This window comes from Echinococcus granulosus (assembly GCF_000524195.1).
Source record: "Echinococcus granulosus chromosome Unknown EG_S00016, whole genome shotgun sequence".
Lineage (NCBI taxonomy): Eukaryota > Metazoa > Platyhelminthes > Cestoda > Cyclophyllidea > Taeniidae > Echinococcus > Echinococcus granulosus.
In genome coordinates this window covers 441,424-465,813 of record NW_020170396.1, presented here as the reverse complement: position 1 = coordinate 465,813, position 24,390 = coordinate 441,424, and the positions used below count along the sequence as shown (strand labels likewise).

Below are 24,390 nucleotides of genomic sequence, written 5' to 3'. Positions count from 1 at the left end.
CTCTGGGATTGGTGGACAGCCAGGAGAGATGGGGCCTGCTGGTGCTCCTGGTGAAGCTGGTGGCCCTGGTCCACGTGGTCCCAATGGTCCTCCTGGACCTCCTGGGATTGCCGGCAAACCCGGCCAGCCTGGAGCCCCTGGCATTCAAGTGAGTTGACTTTTCCAATGTGATAAACCACTGGCATAAAGAAGGGTGTGACCTTGGTCGTTTTCTTTTCCTCCAATCTAGGGGTTGCCTGGTCGTGATGGGGCCCAAGGTCCAAAGGGTGAGCCTGGACTGCGAGGTCTTGCAGGATCTCCGGGTCCACAGGGCCCACGAGGTGTTTCTGGTCCTGCTGGAGCTTCTGGAGAAGCCGGTCCGAAGGGTCCAGTCGGCAGCCCCGGACCTGTTGGCTCTCCTGGACCCACTGGTAATCAAGGCCATCCTGGACCTATCGGACCTCGAGGCCCCACTGGTATGTAACTTGTTAAATGATCACCTTTTGAATAGGTGTCACTGGCAGTTACTAGCACCCAAACTTTTAATTATACGTCCAGGCCCACCTGGTCCAATGGGTCCTACTGGACCACGTGGTCCACGCGGACGTGCCGGACAGAAGGGTGCAATGGGTCCGCCAGGTGCTCCAGGCGCTCCCGGAGCTCCTGGAAGTGACGGTCGCCCTGGACAGCCAGGTGCTTCGGGACGACAGGGTCCCCGTGGACGTACTGGTCCGCGCGGTGAAGCAGGTCCTGCAGGGCCCGACGGTTCTGATGGTAAAACCGGCCCCATCGGCCATCCTGGTCCAGACGGAAAGGAGGGAGCGCCCGGACCTCAGGGCCCCCAGGGTCCACGTGGTTTTCCTGGTAAATCTGGTGAAGACGGTGTCCCTGGCCGTCCCGGCGTCTCTGGTCCTTCTGGTGAACAAGGCGCACGGGGTCCTCCTGTAAGTCCTCTTCTCGTTTCCATTCTCTTTTTTTTTCGATACTATTAATTTCGAAAGCAATTAGACGTTCCTAGTGATCTGTAGAAACGTAATCCCAGTAGCTCGTCGTGCTCTACACCTATTCCTCCTTACATCGCTTTTGTTAGGAAAATAACGGCTCCAAAGGAGTACCATTTTTTGCACCTTTTTACCGTTCTTGAATATATTGGTTTATCCGATTATCAGGAAATAAGGGAAATAGCGAGGATTATTCTTTTGCCCCCACTAACCCCATTTGTTGTGTGTTCCCTATCATATGACTTGTCCTTGCAGGGTCCACAAGGCGAGCATGGAACTCCCGGTCCCAACGGTCCAGTGGGTCCCAAGGGAGACCGAGGTGACAAAGGGCCCACTGGTCCGGCGGGTATACAAGGTGAGACTGGTCCTTCTGGACCCCGAGGAAGGCCTGGTCGTCAAGGTCCCAAGGGTGGACAGGGCCCCATGGGTCCCGACGGACCTGCCGGACCTCGAGGTCCACGCGGCCCGAGTGGTGAGCCTGGAGACGACGGTAAAGAAGGCGAGCCTGGCAGGGACGCTGAAGATGGACCAGCTGGACCCCGGGGTCGTCCTGGTCCTGCCGGTGACCGTGGTGAGGCTGGTCCACCGGGTCCCGCTGGCACTCCCGGTGAACCTGGAGTCAAGGGTGATGCTGGTCCCATGGGTCCTATGGGAGTCATGGGTGCTGCAGTAAGTACAAGCCTACTTTATTCTTCTTCAGCTCTCTCAGTTATAATCATTGACTCCTATTTCTACAGGGTCTTCCTGGTGTACCTGGCGAAGATGGAGCTCAAGGTGCCCGCGGCTACAAAGGTGACCGTGGACGTCAAGGCGCACGTGGTCTTCCAGGCAAGCACGGTGAACCTGGACCCCGCGGTCCATCAGGGAAGGAGGGTCCGCCTGGCTTCCTCAGGATAATTGGGAGAAGTATCGGTGTGTCCGGACCTCCAGGTGAGACTGGTGCTGTGGGACCTACAGGACCTAAGGGTCGTGCAGGGATGCAAGGCGTTCAGGGACAACCAGGTCCACCAGGAGCTCCTGGAGCAGCAGGAAGTCGAGGTGTACCGGGTGCCAAGGGTCCCAATGGCAATCCTGGTCGGGATGGTCCTAGCGGAACGCCTGGACTGCCTGGTCCTGCGGGGCTTAGTGGGGCTTCTGGTCCTGCTGGTCAGCCTGGACCACGTGGGAAACCAGGTCTTCCTGGTTCTCCTGGTTTCGATGGCATTCCTGGTCTGCGTGGTATGACCGGATCAAGCGGAAAGCCCGGTCCTACTGGTAGGGTCGGAGAGCCTGGAGATAGGGGTCCTCCCGGACCAATTGGTCCTGCTGGACGTGATGGAGCCCCCGGGCGTGAAGGTGCTCAGGGTGACCAGGGAGCCACCGGTGAACCCGGTCCCATGGGGGACAAGGGTCCCCAAGGAGGTGTTGGTCGAGACGGTCCAATGGGTTCACAGGTAAATCAGTGCCAATTTCCCGTCTCTCCCTCTGCTTTCGTGCCTTATCTCCCTTACGCCCCACAATTTGTACGCGAAGGGCATGCGTGGAGCCAATGGCAGTCCGGGCGCTCAGGGACCTCCTGGCCCAGAGGGTCTTCCTGGACCGCAGGGTCCCCAGGGTCCCACTGGTGACCAAGGTCCGCAAGGTCCGCCTGGTCCTCAGGGTCGCAAAGGTCCAGTCGGTGAGGAGGGTCCTGAAGGATCCATCGGTCCCGACGGTCCTATTGGACCTGAGGGTCCAGTTGGAGAGGTTGGTGATGCTGGTCTTCCCGGCTTCCGTGGTCCTCGTGGTGTACGGGGCGTAACCGGTTCCATCGGCTTGGAGGGTCCAGTTGGTCTGCCGGGCCGTCAGGGTGCACCTGGTGCTCGTGGCCGTGCTGGCAAGCCCGGAGCTCCCGGAGCCCAGGGAGAAGTTGGTCCCCCTGGTGAACCCGGTGCCGATGGAAAGGACGGAAGTCCCGGACCTGAAGGTCTTCCAGGCCCTCAGGGCCACCCTGGCTGGATGGGACCTCCAGGCTTGCCTGGCGAACAGGGAGACGACGGACCCCGTGGTGACACTGGTGAGGCAGGTCCTGATGGAAATCCTGGTCCAGCTGGTGAGGCTGGTCTCATCGGCCCGCGAGGAAAGACTGGCCCCAAGGGACCCCGTGGAGACCCCGGACTTCCAGGCCCTCAAGGTCCAACTGGTCGTGATGGTCCTCGAGGTCCACCTGGACCTGTTGGCCCACCCGGCCCTCCGGGTCCTCCTGGTCCACCTGCCGTCAAGATGCCTATGATGACGTCACCCACCAAGGGCAACATCATGTATTCGGACGCTGCTGCCATCGCTCAGGTCTTCGGTGTTGAATCCATCTCAGTTCCACTGGGTACTCGTGACGTCCCTGCGCTCACGTGCAGGGATCTTGCCAAGTCTCATCCTAATTTGCAGGATGGTAAGTCCACACTCCCTTATCATCACGCCGAGCGATAACATTGCTTGATGCGTCTTTGAAGGCCTCTATTGGGTGGATCCAAACGGGGGTGGTCCGGAAGACGCAATTCATGTCTACTGCAACTTCAAGACAAAAGAGACTTGCATCGATTCCAATCAGGCTGTCTACTCAGCGGGTGCGGAAAAGCAGAGTTCGACTGATGATTTTACGTGGCTGGGTGAAGTGGCGGACTACGGCAACCTCCTCTATAAAGTTGAAGGTACCCAACTGGTCATGCTGAAAGCGCGCTCTTTGGGCGCACACCAAACTCTGACTGTCTCCTGCGCCAAGGGCCTCAAACTCTACTCAGACAACGAAATTGAACTAACCTCCAACGAAGTCCATGCCAAATTCAGTGTCACCTCTAACACTTGTCAGGTCAGTCCCCTTGCATACAGGCTATTCGGCAGGAATTTTTGTTACTATAGGACGAGATATTTGAGAATACAGGTAACTCCACTCGTTCTTCACTGTACTAACCAACTCCCCGAAAATTAAATACGTAATGTGTAATGGGGTTTCGCTCCTTTCCTCTAATGTAGAACAACTCTGGCCTTCCTAAAGAAGTAGTGTTGGATGTGTACGGGCCACCACTTCGTCTGCCAGTGCGTGACGTGGCCTTCGCCGTGGCAGAGGCCAAGATGAATGTTCGAGTGGGTCAGGTGTGCTTCCAGTAGACGGCCACAGCACAACGCCGATAATGCACGGTGATATCTCAACGCAAATCGACTACAATACTTATTAAAATAAATAATAAGTTTTAACGAAAAGCACACGGTGCTATCTCCATACCCTCACTCGCCCATCCATCCATTCACATACTCCTCTTTTTACCCCCACCTGCATCCCCCCCATTCAGCGTCTGACGCCCGCCCAACAAGGTCCTACTTCCCTCAATCGCACCTTCACTCTGCTTTGTGTCGTCTTGAGCCCATGTTTTTGATTGTACACATGTTCTGTTCTCACGAGGTGTGTGTAATATGAGCCTGATGATGTGTTAGGTGGGCTCTTTAGCACTCGGGGGGCGGTGGTACCATTGATCGCTTGACCATCGGAGGCGGTCCTCCTATTTGCTTGCACAGCTTATAGGAAGATTAACTCATGCAGGTGTCTAAGTGGGCAATGAGGTGTCCTCAGTTAGTTGACTCTCAAGATCTCAACTTGACTCGATTAAGGTTCCACAGCAACGGCAGCTATTTTATAATTTGCGGGGTCTTTGTTGATCCTATGGAGGTATGCCATTACACGGGTAACATGGATTTAAAGGTGACACGGCTGATTGAGGGGCGAAGAGATAAAGAGGGAATTGGCAATATTCCGCTTCACGACTACAAGGATGTCAAAAATTGGTTAGGAGACCACGAGGTCAACTTCAACTTCAGAGCTTGCCAGAGGTCGAGAACCGGGCTGTATTACGAACGCACGTGAGAGTTAACCGTGGTCAACTCTCGAGACGTCTGAACTAAAGTTGTGACTGACAGCACACATGGGCGGCAATTTGAGAGAAATTTGATTAGCGGGTGACCAACAATCATCTGCACCCCTGACTTCTATCATAGTCGGTCTTGACGGAACTTCAACAGCTCTGTTTTGTATCAACTTCGAGTTGATCTAAGATAGACGCAAGCATTTGGGTCTATGTCAAATCAAGCGTGGAACTCAGATTTGCACATTTATTGGGGTATCGAATCAACGTAAAATAAGTTTTCGGATAACGGACCTGTAGTTGGTTCCTTTAAGGATAACAAAAAACCTAACCTGCTGGAAGCTTCCATGCAGTACCACCGCTAGTTCATTAATCAATAAGGTTGCATTCAATACGTTGTCGTTTACAATTTTACGTTAATTTTAGCTGAACATCATCGCAAAATACTACCACACTGGTGGGCATTCAATTGCACTGGCTCTTCAGTCCTCGTGGATTCTAGAATCACCATGCTGTGGCAGAATTCGCCCATGCTTTTAGTGCCCTCCCGTCCACGTACACGGTAATAGTAAACCTTCTCCACTAGGGTGCTTTGTTACATCTTTGGATGTAACTTTGCTCAAGGACCGACTGTGTGGACCTTTAGATCAGATTACTTACAAATCGTGTCAGTTCATAGTGTGAAAAGGCGCAAAAAATAGTGGGATTAAGAGCCTTTTAAACGAGGTGAAGATTTGCTGTTAGGAGGAAGGCGTTTAATATTAGATATAATACCATCAATGCGCACACTTAATTCCATCAGGATTCCTCGTAGCGCAAAATTCAAAGCTGGGATTATGCGGCAATTGCCAACTGAGTATTTCATTTGCATCATAACCTCTTCTCAATTTCTGAACTGCGATTGTCATTGACGTGTGCTTGATCGGCGGCATTTAAAGACGTGATTTCTAGTAGGATTAAGATGCTTTATTCTATCGGGTCATTATTGGAGCTTTGCGAGTTTCATCCGGAAAGGCCGATAAGCTACATTCACGGGCTTCGGGAAATGGCACTAAGATGGAAGAACTATGGGCGTAAAGAAGTGATTGTACTTACTGCACAAATATCTTCTCAGATTTTACGGCTTTATCAAAATAGAGGGTCTAGGAAGTAGCCTAGTGCAACGAATTTTAGCTGTCCACCACAGGGCAGCTGCTGCCTGTTCAAAACCTCCTGTATCAATATCATAAAATTCCTATGTTTTCTTGTATATTAATGATAACCATTTCTATACAAAACTGCAAATTGTACATACATTAACCTGTCAATAAATAAATCTTAAAGTGTTCGGAATGTAAAGAAGTTTTAGTAGATTCTTGTGTGACTTTTTCTTAAAAATCAGAATAAAATAACCAGTCTCATTAAAAATTTGGTACTAACAAATAGTTTTTTGCCTAAAATTTTAACCTGAGACCGTTGTTGAGGTCTATATTTTGCCATATTAAAGCTTGCAAAATACCTCAGCTGAGATTGTTTTAATGCGCAAAACGCAATAGTTACCCCAGATTTGGCCCTGAACGATCGAATCTCACCTTTGAAAGACGAAGGCGTTCCCGATTTTGCCAGGTCTATTGTGTGTTGGGTTTGTTATTTTTTAAGTTGCGCACGGCTTATTTAATAAAAACACATGGCACTTTTGTTTTATAACACATTGTCATGTGTTTACGATCCAGGTTCTTTGGGCTATGCAGAACACGTCTCCTAGTTTCTATTTTACTGTAAAGTTTTGTGTCGTTGAGCGCCGTTTTTCTTTTGCGTTGCTAAGCCTAAATCTTTAACAGCACAGCACTTTGTGGCCTAAGCATAATATTGCAAGATTTTGATTTTTGGCATTAGTAATTGGTTCTTACCATTTTGTTGCACCCCATGCTTTTCGCAGAGACATTTGCCATCAAATGCATCATTTTCAACTAAAACACAATCCTAATTTAATTATTTTGGAATGCCAGCAAATTTGTATCAGTTACTAAGCTTTGTTTAATTTCTGGCGTCACACCTTCGTTTGCACAATGTCCGCTTAAAGATTCCTTGTCTCCTTCTGCATACCCGTAATCCTCGAATTTGTAGAGCTATCAATATTTTCCTTTACTTAAGTTATTTTGTGAAGGACGTGAAATGTGCTTCTGGTTATGATACAACCTGTTTTAGCTGCATTTTAAACCTCAATTTTAATGGTACCCTGTTGGGGTGTTTTTTTTTTCGGAAAATTGTCTCCGTTACTTTGTTTAAATTTTCGTTTTGTTTGCAAATTTTGTTTATCCTGTTTTGTCTGTTTCGTTTTTGGGGCTTGTTGTGGTCGTCTCTATTACCCATTGGTTGTAGTTCGACTGCTCACCACGGGAGATGATTAAGGTGCCCTCAGCAAAGAGCATCAAATAATCACCTGCATTCAGCGATCCGCAATTGGGGGGAGGGTAAAAGTGAGGTGGGGGTGTCTAGCCTTATGGACCCACGCAAATTTCACCATTTCCCCGGCTTAGGTTTTGCAGCTCGGAGTCTCTTTCATACGTTAAGTTAGCTTTAATTTGAATTCACCAGGTGACAAGAAGTTTTAGCTGATTGACAAATTGAACTTTGACATGTTGTCACTAGGAATGCACATGCATTAAATTCAGTTGAGTTTTAAAATACTTAAACCACTCAAATCTGCCATCCCTTTTAAAATGTATTCCACCTAGAACACCAGGATCGTAATTCACTAAGATTTACGCAAATGGAGCTTGGAAGATTTCTCATTAGTGTTTAATGTGACAAAATAGTCATGCCCTTGCAACTCGCATTTACATCTTTGAAACTGACTAGTCTTTGCATAAAGGAGAATCGGCATTTTGCGCGCGTCCCACATGTGACGGGGATTACTTGAGGATCAGGGGTTAGTAGTGCGCGACTGTCGGACAGTTGCGTTTTCTTCCTGCGCAGGCTTTTATCACCACGCTTGGATAATTCGTCCATGCCCCTTGCAAAATGACACCTATTTGAAAGCAAAAAAGGAAGGAGAGACGAAAAACAATCCGTTACTTTTGCCGTTTGTCTGTGCAGTTGATTCTGCCGCATTGGCGCTTGTTCATTACTTCTCTCTCCTTTTAGGGCACACGTGCAGGAACGAATGACGCAGATTTACTAAAAAAATGCGAAAACGCCATGAACGCAAGTCTTACCACTTGTTCACGGTTCTTTTCCTCACAATACTTCTTGATTTCCTTCCAAGTAGACTCATAAGTAAGTTCTTCACTTTTATATTCCACGTATGCTCTTCTATTGTAGAACTCAGCATTTGATTCAAATCAGAGATTCATGAAATTATTTTGCGTGTCTGGAACACCTTGAATAATTTTACAACCGACCAGATTGGATTCGTCCATATTTGTTTTCATGGGAACAGCTGTTGTTTAGATAAGACTAAGCCAGATTGTTCCAGGCTGTGTTGCATACTCTAAGCCTAGTGGACACGGCACCTGAGTAATTTTGAATGTCACCTTCTGAAAGGCTAGATTTAGCGTATTTTCTGAAACTGAGGCCTATTTTCACTCAGTTCTTGGAAAGGTTTAACCATCAAAATACTGGTGCTAAATTAGCAGTCACTAATGTTCCGTAAGAACTATTCACTCTTGGATGGAAGGATTGTCAGTGCTGCTCTCAAGCCTCTTCATGGAGGTGATTAACGGTCCTTTTAGAAGGGATTACACTAACTAATGTCGGTACTTGGAAGAGTAGAAAGGTGACACTACTCACAGACCTAACAGAAGAGCAAAAGTTCACATTTTGCGTGAAATTCGATGTGCGAATTCACGAGCGCGAAACCAAATTAAGGTGCAGCGGTGTGCTTTAATCAACGCAGTAACCCCTTCAGGTCACACAGGCATACAAAAGCTACCCTAGTCTGTCCACATCATTTGATCAAACACACAACTGCGCTGCATTGTACCCTTTTGGTATGCCTCGAAAGGCTGCTTCTACTTGCTATCTTAGTCGTACTATTTCGGCTAAATTTATCACCTACTGCGCACTTCATCGGTGAACTCAAAAGAAGGGTGAAGAAATGCGTGAATCTGTCGCCTCATTGGAAGTGATGAGGGACGAGGCAATCGGTTTACCACTTTAGTCACCCTTCATGCAAATCATTCAGCAGCTCATTGGAACCAATTCGCTTAAAAAGGGTCCAACACGCATTCCTATGTGCTGCTTACCCAGAAATAGGTGTCCTGGATCAATTTTTCGCCCACTTGCTGGGATGACCTCTATCTGACCTAAACTTTACCACCCTGGAGCATGTATGTCCATTATCTACCAGTTGTAGGGGCACTAAAGTTATAATACTGCTATACCTTCGAATGTCAAGTATGTGAAAACGTCATAAAGTGAGGTCACAAGCATCCTCCCACCCTCAGGTTTGAAACTAGGGGCAAAAGTGATTAAGTGAATTAATGGTTCTCTTAGAACAAGCTAAAATCCCCAAGATTTTGTTTTCATCCAACAACCTTCGAACCTCTTAGTGGTGAATGCTCTTCACGAAGTCTGTACAGGTGGTGGATCATGAAAACTTTGTCTATTTTAGGAGGCATTTCAGCTACAAGCGATGGCTCTCAATCCGTCCAGTTAGCACAGCTCTCAGGCGTAAACAGGTAAATTTGCAGTTTCTTGTCTCATTAGTGGGGGCGTGTACAAGCAAGTGTTGTTTGGTTTGCATTTTTCTCAAAATGATCACCTTTAATGAATACGTGAAAGAACTCTCCATGAGTGAATTGATAGCATTGACAAACTGTAGACCATTCCCAAACAGCTGGAAGGCTCAGATGTCCGAACACTCATTGTGTCAGTTGTGATTTGCGTTAAATTTTGGATCGGAACCTGGACTTTTAGTCATTGTAATTGGTCATCAAATGGTTAAGTGAAACTTGATATTTAATACTTTATCTACCAGTGTGTGACGCCCCAATTCCAGCGTCACAAATATGTGACGCGCTCATTACCATTTTATGACGACTAAAAAATTTGGGGTCATAAACATGTCTATTGCGTTCAAGTAAAGGAGACACTAGACATCTCTATTTTTCTGTTCGGGCGGCAAAAGAATTAGTCAAAAAGCGGTAAAGATTGATGCGCGTTGAAACCGTAGGACCTCCGGATTATTAGTGGTCAATTTGCCACCGAGACCCTGATAACGGAGGTATTAAGAGCATCGCGGGACTGAATTCGACCCATCTTCGATTGAAGCCGCATCTTGATGTCGGAAAAGTAGGCTTATTTGACATCGCTCCGTCCCACTGTAGACTTTTCACACTACAAAACATCCATTTAAGAAGTTAAAAAGAGAGCCTTTCATATTTTATCGTTTGTCCGGTTTACTAGAGTGCTGTGTTAACTGAACGTAAGGCATGTTTGTAACTTCCTTCCTTTCATTCAATCCGAGTGATCATAGCTATTTAGCAGCTAATGTATCCTCCCCTTTTTCGTCCCATTAAGTCCATTCCTTTCACGATCACAAAACTTCTTATCCTCAAGTGTGACACATTCGCTAAGCCAAAAAAGGACAAGAGGTAAACGGACATACGACTACCGCCCTGTGATTTTCCTATCCTCTTCACTTCCTCACCCTCGTTCACACCCTTGTGTTGCCTTCTCTTCCTCAGCACCAAGAGCCCTGCTATCAAGGCTAAGCGGTACACGGACAAGCGATCAAGTAAGGCAATTTTCCCCTCGGGAAGCTAGTTATCTCACTCCAAAGATGAATTAATAATACCCCTTTTCTTTCGCCTGGTGCATAGGCCCACTAACACCCACAAACCCGGTTGTGTATCCAACCAGCTTCGGTGCCTTAAACATTTCTTGGGATCCGCCCATATCAGCTCTTCTTATCAGTCACTATGAGTAAGTTCGTGGCGTATGTTCTTCTTGCCATCAGGGCGACAAAATTACAATCTACCTTGTTGGATTAGATTAACCACGAGCCTCTTATAACAGTAGAGCCTGCTAACTATCCTTGACCACCTTACAAAGGAAAGCGGCAGCCGTGTGCGTTGACCGGGCATAGAAGGGACTGAAACGAGTGCATTAAGGCCTACTTCGTGGACTGTTGTGGTTCTGGTAAAACATGGAAAGATAAGTTCCTCCACCCATACATAAAGTGCCGGTATGATGTGGAACAGCACTGCTGCTATACGCTAAATTTGGAGCTATCGCCTACAAATACGGAATCCCGAACGCTTCAGTTCGGCTGATTCAGTACCGTTTTAATTAAGCACAAGCACTTCCTGCACTGTTGTAAATTATCCGAGCTGAACACCTTGAATGAATGGATTTCCAGCAGTCTATCATTCTTTACTACTTTATATGGCACTAGATGGCCTCTAATAAAGAAGTACATATTTGTCATTTGACCTATCGATGGGTGCATACGATGAGCGCTATTTAGGATTCAGTTGAGGTCAGGGTATCAACCCGAGATTACCTGCTCAGTATTCTTCTCCCCACCTTTAGAGTGGTTCTGCGAAACCTCACTCACGCGGAGGACGTGAGACGACGCGCCTGTCCGTGGTACGAGGCGGTGACACCAGAGCCAAGTGTTATTACGCGCTTGGTGGAGCCTTCACAGCACCCCTCGCTCCGCCTCACAGACATGCTTCCCGACACCTTCTACAGCGTGGAGGTGTGCGCTCACCTCCACAACGGCTCCCGCTCAGCTCCTGTCCTTCTCCCCTCCTCCCCCCTCGTGCCCGCTGCACCCCCTTCGGGCTACCCCACTCAGGTGAGCCCTTGCCTAAAGCATGCCTCCACTTTGCTCTTCAACACATACGTATTGGATTGACAGCTGAATGCTCCATCGCTTTTGTGGTATAGGCCTTTAGGCTTCAGGGCAGATTTGTCAATCACCTTTTCTGCTATCGCATTTTATGTCCATGTTGGAGACTTTGAATCTATCTGTTTATGTCTGGAAAGGTAGCAAACTAACTTCCTGTCTCTTTTCGAAACCCTGTGGGATGGAACACCATCCTGAGGTAGCAAAATACCCATGCATTATGGAGGCTGCTTTTTAACTTCACGAAGGATAGTTACAACCGAAAGTTCGAATGATTAAAAAGGTGAAAAAGCTGTTTGTGTATGCTGCGTAATTCCATCTAGTTCTCATTCTCCACGGTGTTGCTTTACCTTAGTGATGCGCGTTTAACTCGGCTTTAAACGCAAATTGCTGCACAGACGGGTGCGTTCTTGACTGCCACTAGCTTTTCCCATCGAATGGAGGACATAACCATGTGGGAGGTGGCTAGAACCATCACAATGTCAGTCAAACTCTCTTAGCTGGAGAATGCGTTACAGTCCAAACGAGAAATAAATTCCACGAAAATTGCAAATTACGTATCTGGATAACAGCATAGCTTTTAAGTTGCCCCAGAAGATGATGCAGGAGCTATGAGCCCAATCTAACCCGAGGTATGACTGTGAGAAGCGGCTGGATAATAGGCTCAGGGTTGTGCACAGCTAGTGAACAACTTTTCACTTCCACGTACATAAAATGTCTTAATGTCTTGTTAAAGTATATTGGAATAAAACCCCAAAAAATCTTTGGCGTGAAAATGGCATCCGGCGTAGGTGGGAGGAGTACACTGGATGAAGGTGGTCTTGCCTGCCACCGACCATTGACCGCTGCTCGGTCAAGAAGGCATTTCCCTCCCCCCCCATTGTGCTACACCTAACTCTTCTGTACCCCAAGTTATTGGGAAGCACATTCATGATGGCAACCAACCCACATTCCATCAAATGGGGACAGTTAGGACTACAGAGGCGGTTAAGATTGGCAAGTTTTACAGCGGCCTTCTTCCTTTCTGCTGCATTTCTCCTGGTTCCCTTGTTAATAACAACTTTCTGTCATTGATTCCTAGTTTGGATGCCTAGGGTTCGCACCAGGCCCATTAACCCCCTTGAATACTGTAGAGCGAAGATGACCTCGTCTGCCTAATATTTGCACCTCCCAGGCGCTAGCAGCACTTAGCTTCGATAAGCCCCATCTAAAGTCACCGTAAGATACGTCTGAAAATTATGAGCTGGATTGTAACTAGGGTTCGACTACTTCCAAAGGAGTCGAAATATGCATAGCAAGGGCCAAGCCTTGACTTAGAGCGGTCTTTTTTATTCTTTCATCATCATCTGGAGCATTTCCGATTCCGGGCTTAACTTCCCTGCTGCATTGTGTCACAATTTCTGCATTTCACAATGAGCTGCCATCGTTGAATGCATGAATTCTTTTGAGAAATACAACCTGTACCTTTGGGACTTTGGAACCATTCCCGCAATTGTGGTATCTGTTTACATCAAACTAACTTGTGTTGATTTGATCGGATTTGTACAACTCAGATAAAGGGCGTGCCAATATTTGGTGACGTTTTCTTATCAATTCTGCTAATGTCTGGCCACTACTAATGATTGATGGCGTCTTGCTCACGGAACGCAACTTAGCTTACCTTCATGGACCCAGACACGTTTCTCCAACCAGCCGCTGCAAGGGGATTGCATTTTGCTTTTTCCCCAGGGAAGAAATCCGAGTAAAATTTACTTCAACTCCTTGCTTTAGGATGCTGCGCAGAGAGGTATAACAACTAGTGTCTTGCATGATGCCTTTAATCTAAGTCCACAGGAAAAGAGCTGATTGATAGGCCTGCCTCAGAGCAGCAAATGCAGTGACTAAGTCCTCCCCGCAGTTGTTTAAGGCGTACAAGTGATTCAGTAATCGGAGGGGTTGTGAGGAAATCTCAGACTACAGTTAGGTGTTCTTACAGAGACGACAAAACCGTATTATAAATGCCATTGCGCATCCAATGAGGAAAAACCGAGAGAGGTGGAGGCCTGTCCTCACCCTACAAAAGGGATGGGGGGTGAATCCAAAGTCTATTTTACTGGCTTCCCTCCATCTTCTGGCTACTTGCATAAAGCCAAGGTTTATTCATGCCAAAAAAATGAAAGAAAAGACAGTTAACTTTATAAACGATCGATTTGTTGAAGACTGCGCTAACTGGTATTTCTTTCTTTATCCGTATCATTGTGCATTTTAAAGCATTGGGAGAGTGTGGAGTTAAAATGTTATTATTCCTGTTGCCTTTTCATCGTGCAAATGCCTCCTGCCTGTTATCAATTACTGACTTGGTACAAGAAAACTGTCCGAAATAGCGTTAGACCGAGGCGACAGAAGATGAAATATAAAAGAGAGGGAGTTATGTAATGCGCCTGAACATTGACCGTCATTCCTTCCTGTCTAGTGTCCTGACCAGCTGTTTTGGCATTTTCGTCGCCATGCACGGCAGCCGAATTTTAGCCTCCATCCATGAAACCGGCACCACAAGGAGGTGAAACGTCTCCTCCTTCAGTTTATGACGTTGCATTAAATTGTCGCAATCGGATTAGTCCAATGTAAGGTAATAAAATGATGTGAAATGCTCTTGGTCTAATGAGAACTACATTTTATTAGTTTGTGTGGTGTATCAGGTGGTGGAGATAGAGAAGGCGCATGATTATACCTGCCTCATCATATTCGGCAAAACTAGAAGAAGCATAAGTGGTGTAGCCGGAGCGTGCCCTTTCACTGCTACTGCATGACCTCCTGACCTAAAATTGACCAGTAAGTAGATATCCTTTCCACTATTTGCAAAGGTTCTTTTGATTTACACCAGCGAGCCTGACGGCTCACATTTACACTAATGTGAATGTGGATCGCTGCCTGTCAGTTACTATGGCAACCCCACTTTCGCGCCTTGATGTCTCCAGCGCTGAAGAGTGGAAATCGAAGCCTGTTTGAGGGGTTTTGTTGCAATGTCTCAGACGCCGGTGATGTGATTTATGGCGGCTTCGTGCGTGTTCTAGATGCGCCAGCCTCCTGCTTGCAGGCGAACACACCTCCATGATTTGACAAACCGACCAGTTGCGCACACAAATGTGAAGATATAGGACAGGTGATTGATGGCTTTTGAGTGCTAACGGTGACCCCATCTAAATCTTGGAGAGGGGTAAGCTCTGCGACTGTATTTACGCAAAAAAGTCTGGGAATTTGGTCTACCGGAGTTGTAATTTATTAGAGGCTTTGTTCAACACCGATTTTGTACATATGCCACAGCCTTAGCACTGAACTTCGACTGATTTGACCTCGTGGGTGTACTTCTCGCAAATTTTAATACCCCTTTAGGGAACTAGATCTGGCCCACCCGGTGGTTGGGTGTTCAGCTGCTTGAAGTCAATAAAACCTGTAAATTTCGAGTAACGACTTCGTGGACTGCATTGTATCTGATGCAAAAAGGGTACAACAGATTTTCACCCCATTTTTGGCCGGGTAAACATTTTTTTGCATACTGCGGAGGTCGGCGCAGCTCTGAGCTCATTCTCAACCGCTGTGCTCATGCTCTCCGCCATCGTGCATGAGTGTTTGGAGTGCTCGTTCTACTTGTCTCCTAAGACGGCTTTTCATGGGAGAGTAGAATGGCTAAAAAAGGAGGCGGAGGAGGAGTGAAAAATAGGGAGATGTGACAAGCCGGGTGATTTTGTGACCGTCTTTTGCTCCTTTCAATCGCATTTCCCCCTTGGGTGTAGATTCCGATGAGAGCGGTGAAAATTCGTGAGAAAATTTTCGAAGTTTAGGTTTTTTGTCGAGAAAAGATGGTGTTGATCAAGTCTTGTTAATTCCGGAGGGGAGAATTTGTGATGGCTTTGTGTTTCTTTGTGGACAGGTCTGCCACGGTCAACAATCGAACCAAAGCGCTAAAGAAGCACGGAAGATGATGAAAGTAACATTTACTTCCACCATAGCACGAAATGGCAACTATAGGGGAGCAAGTGGCACGCAAAAGTTTTGGACGGAGGTGTGGTCTACCGCGGACAAGTAGTCAGACCTTGTGACCTCTTCTCCACTGTGGGTGCAACTGACGGACGCCACATGGACCGGGAATTGTTTTGGTCATGTGTAAACGTCCTGCTGACTCATTCTGTCATCGCTCAGGTGGGAGGCGATGGAGCTAGTGGTGGGACGGTTGGAGGACGTGGGGGTTTAGGGGAATAGTGTCTGAGGTTTCCTCAGTTCTGTCACAGGACTCCACACACTCGTCCCCCCGAGGCCTCCTGACACTGGCGCCAGTCACGAAATGTCACACTTGGTTTTGATTTATGAAATGCGCTGTATTTGTTGCGCACAGCGGCTACCGGAACCAACTCGTTTATTCAACTGTCCACCTGCGAAAAATTCAGTCTTTCAGGCACGCGAGGTGCCAATGGGATGATAAGCAGGACAAGGGAGAAGGAACGGGAACTTTGATTCCTACCTGATTCTCGGGGGCATCAGACCTATGAGGTGCAATAGAGGCGAAATACACCCTTTTTTGCCCGGCAGAAAAATTTCTCCGTGTTCCATGCGAAGGCACTATCACTAACAGGTGGTTGTTTGACCATTTCATGGTGACCTTTTGATTGCTGCGGAAACCACTAACGTTGGTTTATCTTGAGAAAACTGTAATCTCTCTTGTTTCTACCAAACGGCACTTTTTGGTCCTCTCATGTACCGTCCACCTTTAATCCCCCAATTGATTTAATGAGGTTTTGGAACGAAAGGGACTTTAGTGCACTTCTCTTGCAAGTACTTCTCAACACCCAACACTGTCCGTCTCAAAATCCATTTTGTGAACAAAGAAAGCAAAACCTTACTTTCTATGCCATATGGATGTATGAATCTCAGCTTGTTCCGGATTTCATCCCTTATGCACGCCTGCTGTCACACGGGACGGAGATACATGATACCTCACTCACTGGAGGGTAAGGTAATCTCAATTTGGCCATTCACGTAATGGTTCTACTCACGTTTACTGCTGTTGCAACCGGCGGGAAACTCGAGATGATGATTATGATACATTCTGTTGCCTATCCCCTTTAACAAGGCCTGACTCAGTGCCACCTTTCCCCTCCCTCTTTGTATACCCTATGTCCTAACAGGGGGCGCAGATTTTGGGCAATTAGCGTGTGGGCTTTTATCAGGTGGTATGCAAGTCCGACGACAAGATCATTTGCATAAGGCGGATAAGTTCTTTGTACATGTACAAGTGTTCGTGCGCATCTGGCCAAGTTCAATTTGCCAATTTAAGCAACTAGCTGTCAGGAATCCGGTTCGTCCTTGTCGCATGCAGTAACTGGTTCCACAAGAACACCGCCATCATCATTACCACAGGAACAATGAGCACGTGAATTTAAAATGGCTTCATGGGAAGTGAATGAGAAAGTGACGCATTCTTATGCAATGCTGCAGAAGTGGAAGCCACTGTATTTATCATGCATGACAGGGTACCAGTTACAATTCTTTCCTATCCTCCGCTTCCTTCCTCACCTCCTCTCTCACCTCTCGGGTGCTTTACATTAGTAATTTTAACATGGGACTATTTGAAAGGGGGAGGAGAAGGGGCATTAAATCTCCTGCACTCGCTGTAGGCACGTCTGTGACAGCGAGAGAGGAGAATTTATCGGCGTTTTTTTTTTCTTGCAGCGAAAAGCACTGTGCTCGTGTGTATGTGTGTGTGTACATTCTTTCCCTGGAATATGAATCTTTTTGTCCTTCACGGATATCACATTTGCAAATCCGATCGCAGTTAATTTTAATGCTCTCCTCCTAGGCGATTATCTTTACTAATTATCATTAAACTGTTAGCTCTTTTCTAGCTATCGTAAAGTGATAAACGCCCACTTGTCTATTTTCTGCTGTCTAGATCCGCGTGCGAGTGCTGAGCGGTCAATTCGCGCAGATCTCGTGGAGCGTGTCTGACGACATTGAATGCAACGGCAAGTTGATGGGTTTCATAATGGAGGTGAATTCCACATACGAAACGTCCCAGCTGATAACCATTGCACCAGAGGTGAGGGACCAGAGGCTGACGGGTGCGTGAAAAGTTCTGTTTTCTTTCCAAATCTATGTCTGCTTGAATTACACATGGGGATATCTCTGTGTTTAGTTTTCACAGCCCCGTTTGTTGCCCATCCTGAGGGTCTGTGTGGACCCCGAGATTTTGAAGTGATTCAACTAACCCTAAACTGGGGGTCTGTACATTACAGGGCATTAGAGTTTTCCATGACCGTTCACTGTTTAATTTCTTGTGAAAACTTAACGAGCATAGCGTTCTCTCTCCATTCAACCCGAATATCAAAGCTGAATAAAATTTGTCAGACAAACATAAAAATGGAGGAGAGATAAGAGCCCGTACTTCTAAATGAACATTTTTCTACCCACGTTTAGCTACAACTCTGAGGGTGCGTTGGGAGAATCGTATATGTCAAGACCGCCATCAGGTGTAAATTTCCGAAAGTCAGAATGTTTGTATCACATTGTGTCAGAGTCCATTTTTACAGTCATCTTTAGATTTCTTCCATTCTTGTCAAATTTTAAGATACGTTGTTTTTCCCTTTAATCTGATGGCTTTCACTTCCAAAATGTCAAGACTCCAGTCGAGAAGGCGCCAAGAAACGAAAGCAATATATTAGTCCTCTCTTGGGTGACTTCTGTTGAAATCCTCCCCAAACGGGTGCTTCATTCGTGTGTGCGGTTGTGACAGTTACGACAGGAGAAACTTGGTGATCACTGAATTCCCTCCCTATCCTCTGGATGCTCTTTTGAGAAGCACCTGCAGGAGAATAGGATGATGATTCAGACCACCCACGATTCTTATTCCTCGACACTTTTTTCCAAAAAACGCAATTTGGGTACAATTATTTCCCTATCTCTACTGTCGTGATCCTCTCGGTGTTCCCTCCTGAGAGGTACTGTTAGAAAACGCGTTTAATCCTTACCCTGAATACCTATGATACTCTGATATATGTACCCCACGTAATTTGGGAGGTACTTTCTTAATCCCATGATGGACCCCCCCCTTGGTTGTCCCCGTCTACCTAAACCGGGAACTACGCGACATTTTTTGTGCTGTTGTTTTCTTGAGGGATATTCACCTATCACAAGTGGCAGCTTTGATGACTAAATTGCCTGCTAGCTGAGCATCACTTGCGTGAGAAATCACTGCCTAGCGGGGGGACTAGTTTGCTGACTTTCCATACAACGTCCAGTTTTGAAGATGACTATCTTTCCCGGTGAACCCTTGCCTGTCTACACACCAGTAAGCCAAACTGGGTGGGGGTTAGCAAACTTTGGTAAAAAACAACCAATGTTATAATTCTTTAAATAACCCCCACTGGGTCGTGATGAAAGGAAAATGTGACAACAGGTGTTGATGTTATAGTCCTGGAAATTCCTTCGAGTTTAGCGAACTGGGACTAAGGAATGGCATTAGAAATTGGGCCAGTAGTAGGACCTACTTGATCTTCCACACACAGGGCGGGTAAAATGAGACGGAGGTACTGCGACTTGAATGAGTGAGCGGACTCTCAACCCCTTCTGCTACTAGAACTGCGTGCCGCTAGAGGTGGCATGTGGGACAAAACCCAAACTCCAATGCCAAATTAAGTATGGAAACGACGGGCTATATGCGCTGATCCCATCGTTCCTTCTCACGGGGCGGGGATGTCAACAGGGTTCGCTTGAATATCTGCGGATAATTGCTTCACCCTGCCCCACAATCGAAGTCAAGTTTGCCTGCGAGGCCACACAAATGGGCTCGGGTGGATGAGAAGATGGATGAATGAGGAAATGAATTCACGGTTATCTAGTTGCTCTTGTTGAACCTTCCCGAAGGCTAGTTCGACCTCCTTACAAAGCACATTTAGGAGTCATAAATAAATAATTAGACCTGGCTTTTGAATTTTTCTGTGAAGGTACGGCATAAGAATTTGGGGCTTTTCCTGTATCCCTAACAGGCCCATTAGAAATATATCAGTTTTGTTTTAATTAAAACCCTCAAAAGTTATTTAACCAGCTTGAGTTGTAACTATGGCAGTTAATGAGGAGCCTGAAGCAGAAGCAGGTATAACAGAAGTGCGGAATCCCACTGCGATACTTAATGCTTGCAGTTCCCACCAAATAAGGCCACTTGAAAAACCGTTGGCAAATGAATGTACTGAATAAGCCTACGGGTTCCATCGTGTCCACTGAACAAGTGAATGTAAAAACTAGACTGTCTCAAGGCATTGCCTAGCAATACATATCATTGTATTGTTGCGCTGGAGGAAAAAATGGATTATTTCTCCTGAGGCGCGCCGCCCAAGTACCGGAATAGTTACATGAGATATTGAAAAGGTCCGGAACTGATGAGTCTTTAGAACCAAAAAGCTGATATAGGTATCAGGGCACTCGTGACTCGACAGGAAATCCTTAATGCTTGATTGACTAGGCTAGACTCTGACATTCTCCGCTTTCCATCGGCAGAACTGATGCCAGGTACGGGTTATACCCTTCGAATGTTGGCCAGTACTCGCGGCGGACAGGGCCGGTGGTCGCCACCAGTGCGCTTTCGCACCCAGGGTGAGGCCCGCGTCATCGACATGGAGGCTTTTGTCACCACCGTACCACCAACGCTGCCGCTGCCGCCGTTGCCACAGCTACTCCAGCCACAGGAGGGTGACCTCGATGGCATCCTTGAGGGTGATCTTGAGGCCACCGTGCAACCTGCTTACCTCGTACCGGATAAGGTGAGTGGGGGCGATCATAGACAGACGAGGGTAGCAAAGGCGTCTAATAATTACGCTCAAACTCATTAGAGTGAAAATTGTAATACAGGAGTCTGGATTTGTTGATGAAGCCGTTATTTACACGTAAAGCATTAATGCTCTCCATACATAGGGCAATGTCTGATGTCAAAGATTTATTAGGACCACATATGAATATGTTCCCTGTCCGGTGAGACGTGGAGGAACGGTTTGCTTGTCTGCTTTCTGTCATGATTTTAATCTCAGTGTCTTAAATTGGAGAGGAATGCCAGACCTTTGGAGCCGCCTTTGTTGTGTTCTCATTCTAGCCATCGCAACCAAAACCTTCCAGTATCTTTCTCTTGCTAAACTGAACTGCCTGCGACTGCTCATTTAGACTTCCTGTGGAACTTTTAATTAAATTGCTAAGCTTTTCGGTCAGTAAAAACATCATTTGAAACAAACCGTAGCAAATGAAATGAAAAACAAATCTTCACTAGGAAAGAGCGAATGACGATGAGCTCTGAGAGGTTGGTAGTGTATGGAAGTTATACGTATAAGGCCCCGGAGGGGTGCCCAAAGGCTGAAGTGTCGTTACTATACGTGCACTAGATGCTAGGATGCGAGATGTCAGTCAGTCATTCACCAAGTCGATTTGCTGCCTCCCTCTCCCTCTACGTGTGTGACAGTTGCGTTGTTTTTGTTTAATGGCGTCGTCAACACGCTTGAAGGGTGCAAAATAGGCAGCGGAGGGGAAGGAGGCAAATGAACAAGTGGTTGTTTCCGTGTCCCATATTGAATGATAATGATAAATGCCACGGGATTTTCGTGAGATAATCCACTCCGGCAACGTGCTTACTTCAATTCGGTCGGGAGTTATCTTCGTCACATCGTATCCAGGCCTCTCTGGGCCACTTGAGAAAGTGCTGAATGGATCGAAACCGTTACGCATTTGAAGGCGGGCCTTTATTTATTTATCTCTCTCCTTGGGTTTTGCAACAAAACTATTTTCAATCAATCAGACTGTCAATCGGAAGATAATAACCTCTTGGTGAAGAACTTGGGGAAAAACGGTGCCCTCATGGTACCCCGATTTGAGGGAAAGGAGAAGACATCGTAAGAAAAGTTTCTCAATCTGCATTTTTGACGCCTACAACAGTGCGGTGTGAAAGATCTCGCACTGGTAACAGAAAGTGATGAACAAAAGGAATGCTTCTGGGTACAGGAATCAAATGAGTACATGGCCTTAAGGCAGAAAGTCGCAGTCTGGGAGACACCTTTCAGACCCAAAATTTCTTAGGAGGCTTCAATTGATAGGGGATGAAGCCATTCTCAGACGGCACCCTCGCACAGCCAAAGTAGCCTTGTAGGAAAAGGAGGGCCTGGCGCGCCTTATGGACGCTGAGTTCCAATTGGCCATCAATGAGTACACAACCGAGGGATTTTGACCAACCTACTTGCGATGGATAAAACAGCATGGCCCCCAACAAACTGGGGTCTATTTCAGCAAAAGGTTGCAAACATCAACAAGCGAATCTTATTTTTCAACTTTTTTACAAGGAGGAATTTCGAGGCAGCAAGTGGAGGGAAGACTTAGATTTTGCTTCCTAAGGCATATCTTAAACGCTGGGATGTTCCATTGAGAAACTTTTCTTCTTGGACTAGGAGCGATAATTGCAGGACACTTCCATCAGGTACGAAACTATAATCCCATGAGAAACGAGGAGGGGCCTACCATATTTTCCCACTCATCTACTCTTTGGTGGTCAATGGATAAATAGGATCCTGGCTGGTAGCCATTTACAAACTCCTTTTCAACATAGGTGAAGGAAGAACATTTGCATAAGGAATGCACAGATGCCTCTTTTGCTGATTAGCTCTGGTTTTGGGGATATCATCTTTCCTTACCACTAGCAGGATACAGAGTGACATTTGGTAACCAATTTTGACCTAAGCGCGAATAAATTTAACCAATAGACGTAGGTTTAAGGAATTAAGAAGCCAAAATCAGCTACCATCAAAGGTGTAAGAGAAGAGGGACTTTTTGAATGTTCCTTAAATGGTCTCTTGCCAGTGGAGGGAGCCCCTGTAGCCACCAGGCTAAGTGATAAGTTGATTCAGTTTACGCTGCTTGCTGGAGTGTCACTTTGGCCACGGGTGTGTAAAAACTGCCCAAAACTTTAGTCACAGCCGCACGAGGGAAGAGGCGGCTTTGGTCCGCTTCATTACTCTTGCTTGCAGGCAATTTGCTACACGTTAGAGGCGCCTCACTTCAGCTACTGGGGATGGCAAAAAACGCACGAGAACGGTGACGGTGTAACAAGCAAGCCTCTGTCTACGGTGTAGGACACTGCCGGAAATTTACAGCGGCATCGTCATACCCCCTCTCGTAAATCGGTGCAAATTTATCTTCTTGCCTCGAGCCTTTGTCCCCAAGATTCACAGTGTTGCTCTGCTTCATTTTATTCTCAATCAAAGGCGATTTCGCTCCCGTAAGAGAGGGATTTTATCCCACACTCACAGAACAAAACAGACTTGGATTACTTTTAGCTGGAACGAACTAAAAGTTTAAATAAGATTCCACTTTCTCCCAGAATTAATTAATGTGAACTTTCCAGAGAGTCGGCATGGAATAAATCTTAACGGGTAAGTCATCAAGTTAGCATAGAGAGATTCTGCTTTTTAACTGGTCCCAGAACCTCAAGAGGGGGAAAGCGAGGAGTATGACTTGGCACAAAAGACGACACCATTGGCTCATCAACTTATTTTAAATTTTGTTGAATTAGTCTTCATCTTGCGGAAGTGACGACCCCGGCTTGCCGCACCACGAGGACCCGCAATCGTCGGCTTGTTCGTTTTCTCGTTCTCGGCGCTTGAATAATTAATTTGCTGCATCGGCGTTTCCAATCACCCATTCATGCACGTAGCTCGTTGAATTTTAACTTCAAAAATTCCATTTCGTCACATTGGAGCTTGGCAAGGTGCAAAGTATAAACGATCTACAGCGCAACATGGAAACAGTCTTCCATATATACGCAAGCAGTTAGCATTGCACCCCCAATTACCGATCTTCGGTGGTTTTTTATCATCTGTTACGTGGAAGACCGTTGAATCCACCGCCGGTTTTGTTGATGAAAAGAATGGTCTTTACTCATATTGATTCTTTGGCTTCCAAATACAATTCCAAGTAGGCTTTTTGACTGCCTATTAAAGGGAAAAATGTCTGACTAAAAAATGGATTCACCACGTCCGCTGCCAAGGATCTCCAAGGGGAACCGGCCATCAGAGTCGAGATGTTTGTTTTTCTAGAATGGCACTACTTCAGAGCCAAGAAAATGCGATTATCCTCAAATCGAGAACATTTAAAGGCTATTTCATGCCCCCAGACTCAACCATTCCTTTTGTGACACTCGAACTGATGATGCCAGTTACCATAGGTTGATTGGGGGGTGATGTCTTGCCTAGGAAACGTAGGTCCCAAAAGATCGATAGGGGACTTTTACCAGATTTTTTCTTTTCTGGGTCCTTTGAAATGTAGCAGCATCCTAGTCATTCCGTAGCCGGCGTACGTAAGAATAATATAATGCTTTAATGCATGGAGACGGTATCTGATGCGTTGGCGAGGCACCGTCCCTGCCCCAGCCACACAATCAAAACGAAATGGTGAATCACAGAAAACAGTGGCAACGCCAGACCGCATACTGGTTTAGTCACACCCTGGTACAGTCAGGCAGCCTACGCATCTTGATTGAGACGTGTCATTATACCACTGCATCCATCATACCAGGATGCACCATTCTCTCTCCATGAGAGAGGGCGAAAGAGAGATTTAGTAAGTCAATGGTAGTGCCCCCGGACGCCAAGTAGTGGTGCTTTTTTCCACGATGATTAGGTCCATGCGTTCACTACGAGGTATA

The 24,390-nt window shown here is 46.6% G+C and overlaps 2 protein-coding genes across 2 annotated transcripts in view; both read left to right on the top strand. All coding sequences in view use genetic code 11, as the record gives it.

The window, feature by feature from the left end:
• The window catches only part of EGR_03185 (Collagen alpha-1(XXVII) chain), a gene marked incomplete at both ends in the record, with an annotated part of 6,285 nt that extends 1,431 nt beyond the window's left edge, over window positions 1–4,854 (top strand). Inside the window, 8 exons of the mRNA XM_024492434.1 lie at window positions 230–455; window positions 538–923; window positions 1,236–1,649; window positions 1,718–2,413; window positions 2,493–3,387; window positions 3,449–3,804; window positions 3,969–4,088; window positions 4,534–4,854. Of these exons, the coding sequence (XP_024353108.1) occupies window positions 230–455; window positions 538–923; window positions 1,236–1,649; window positions 1,718–2,413; window positions 2,493–3,387; window positions 3,449–3,804; window positions 3,969–4,088; window positions 4,534–4,854 (3,414 nt within the window). The remainder of the gene's footprint in view (window positions 1–229; window positions 456–537; window positions 924–1,235; window positions 1,650–1,717; window positions 2,414–2,492; window positions 3,388–3,448; window positions 3,805–3,968; window positions 4,089–4,533) is intronic.
• A 5,470-nt stretch (window positions 4,855–10,324) lies between these two features.
• EGR_03184 (hypothetical protein) lies at window positions 10,325–20,847 on the top strand (the record flags this gene model as incomplete). Its single annotated transcript, XM_024492433.1, has 8 exons — window positions 10,325–10,428; window positions 10,522–10,571; window positions 10,657–10,759; window positions 11,369–11,636; window positions 17,614–17,760; window positions 19,297–19,510; window positions 20,214–20,476; window positions 20,803–20,847. The coding sequence occupies 8 exons, from the start codon at window positions 10,325–10,327 to the stop codon at window positions 20,845–20,847; spliced, it is 1,194 nt and encodes a 397-aa protein (XP_024353107.1).
• Between the last annotated feature and the right edge of the window lie 3,543 nt (window positions 20,848–24,390).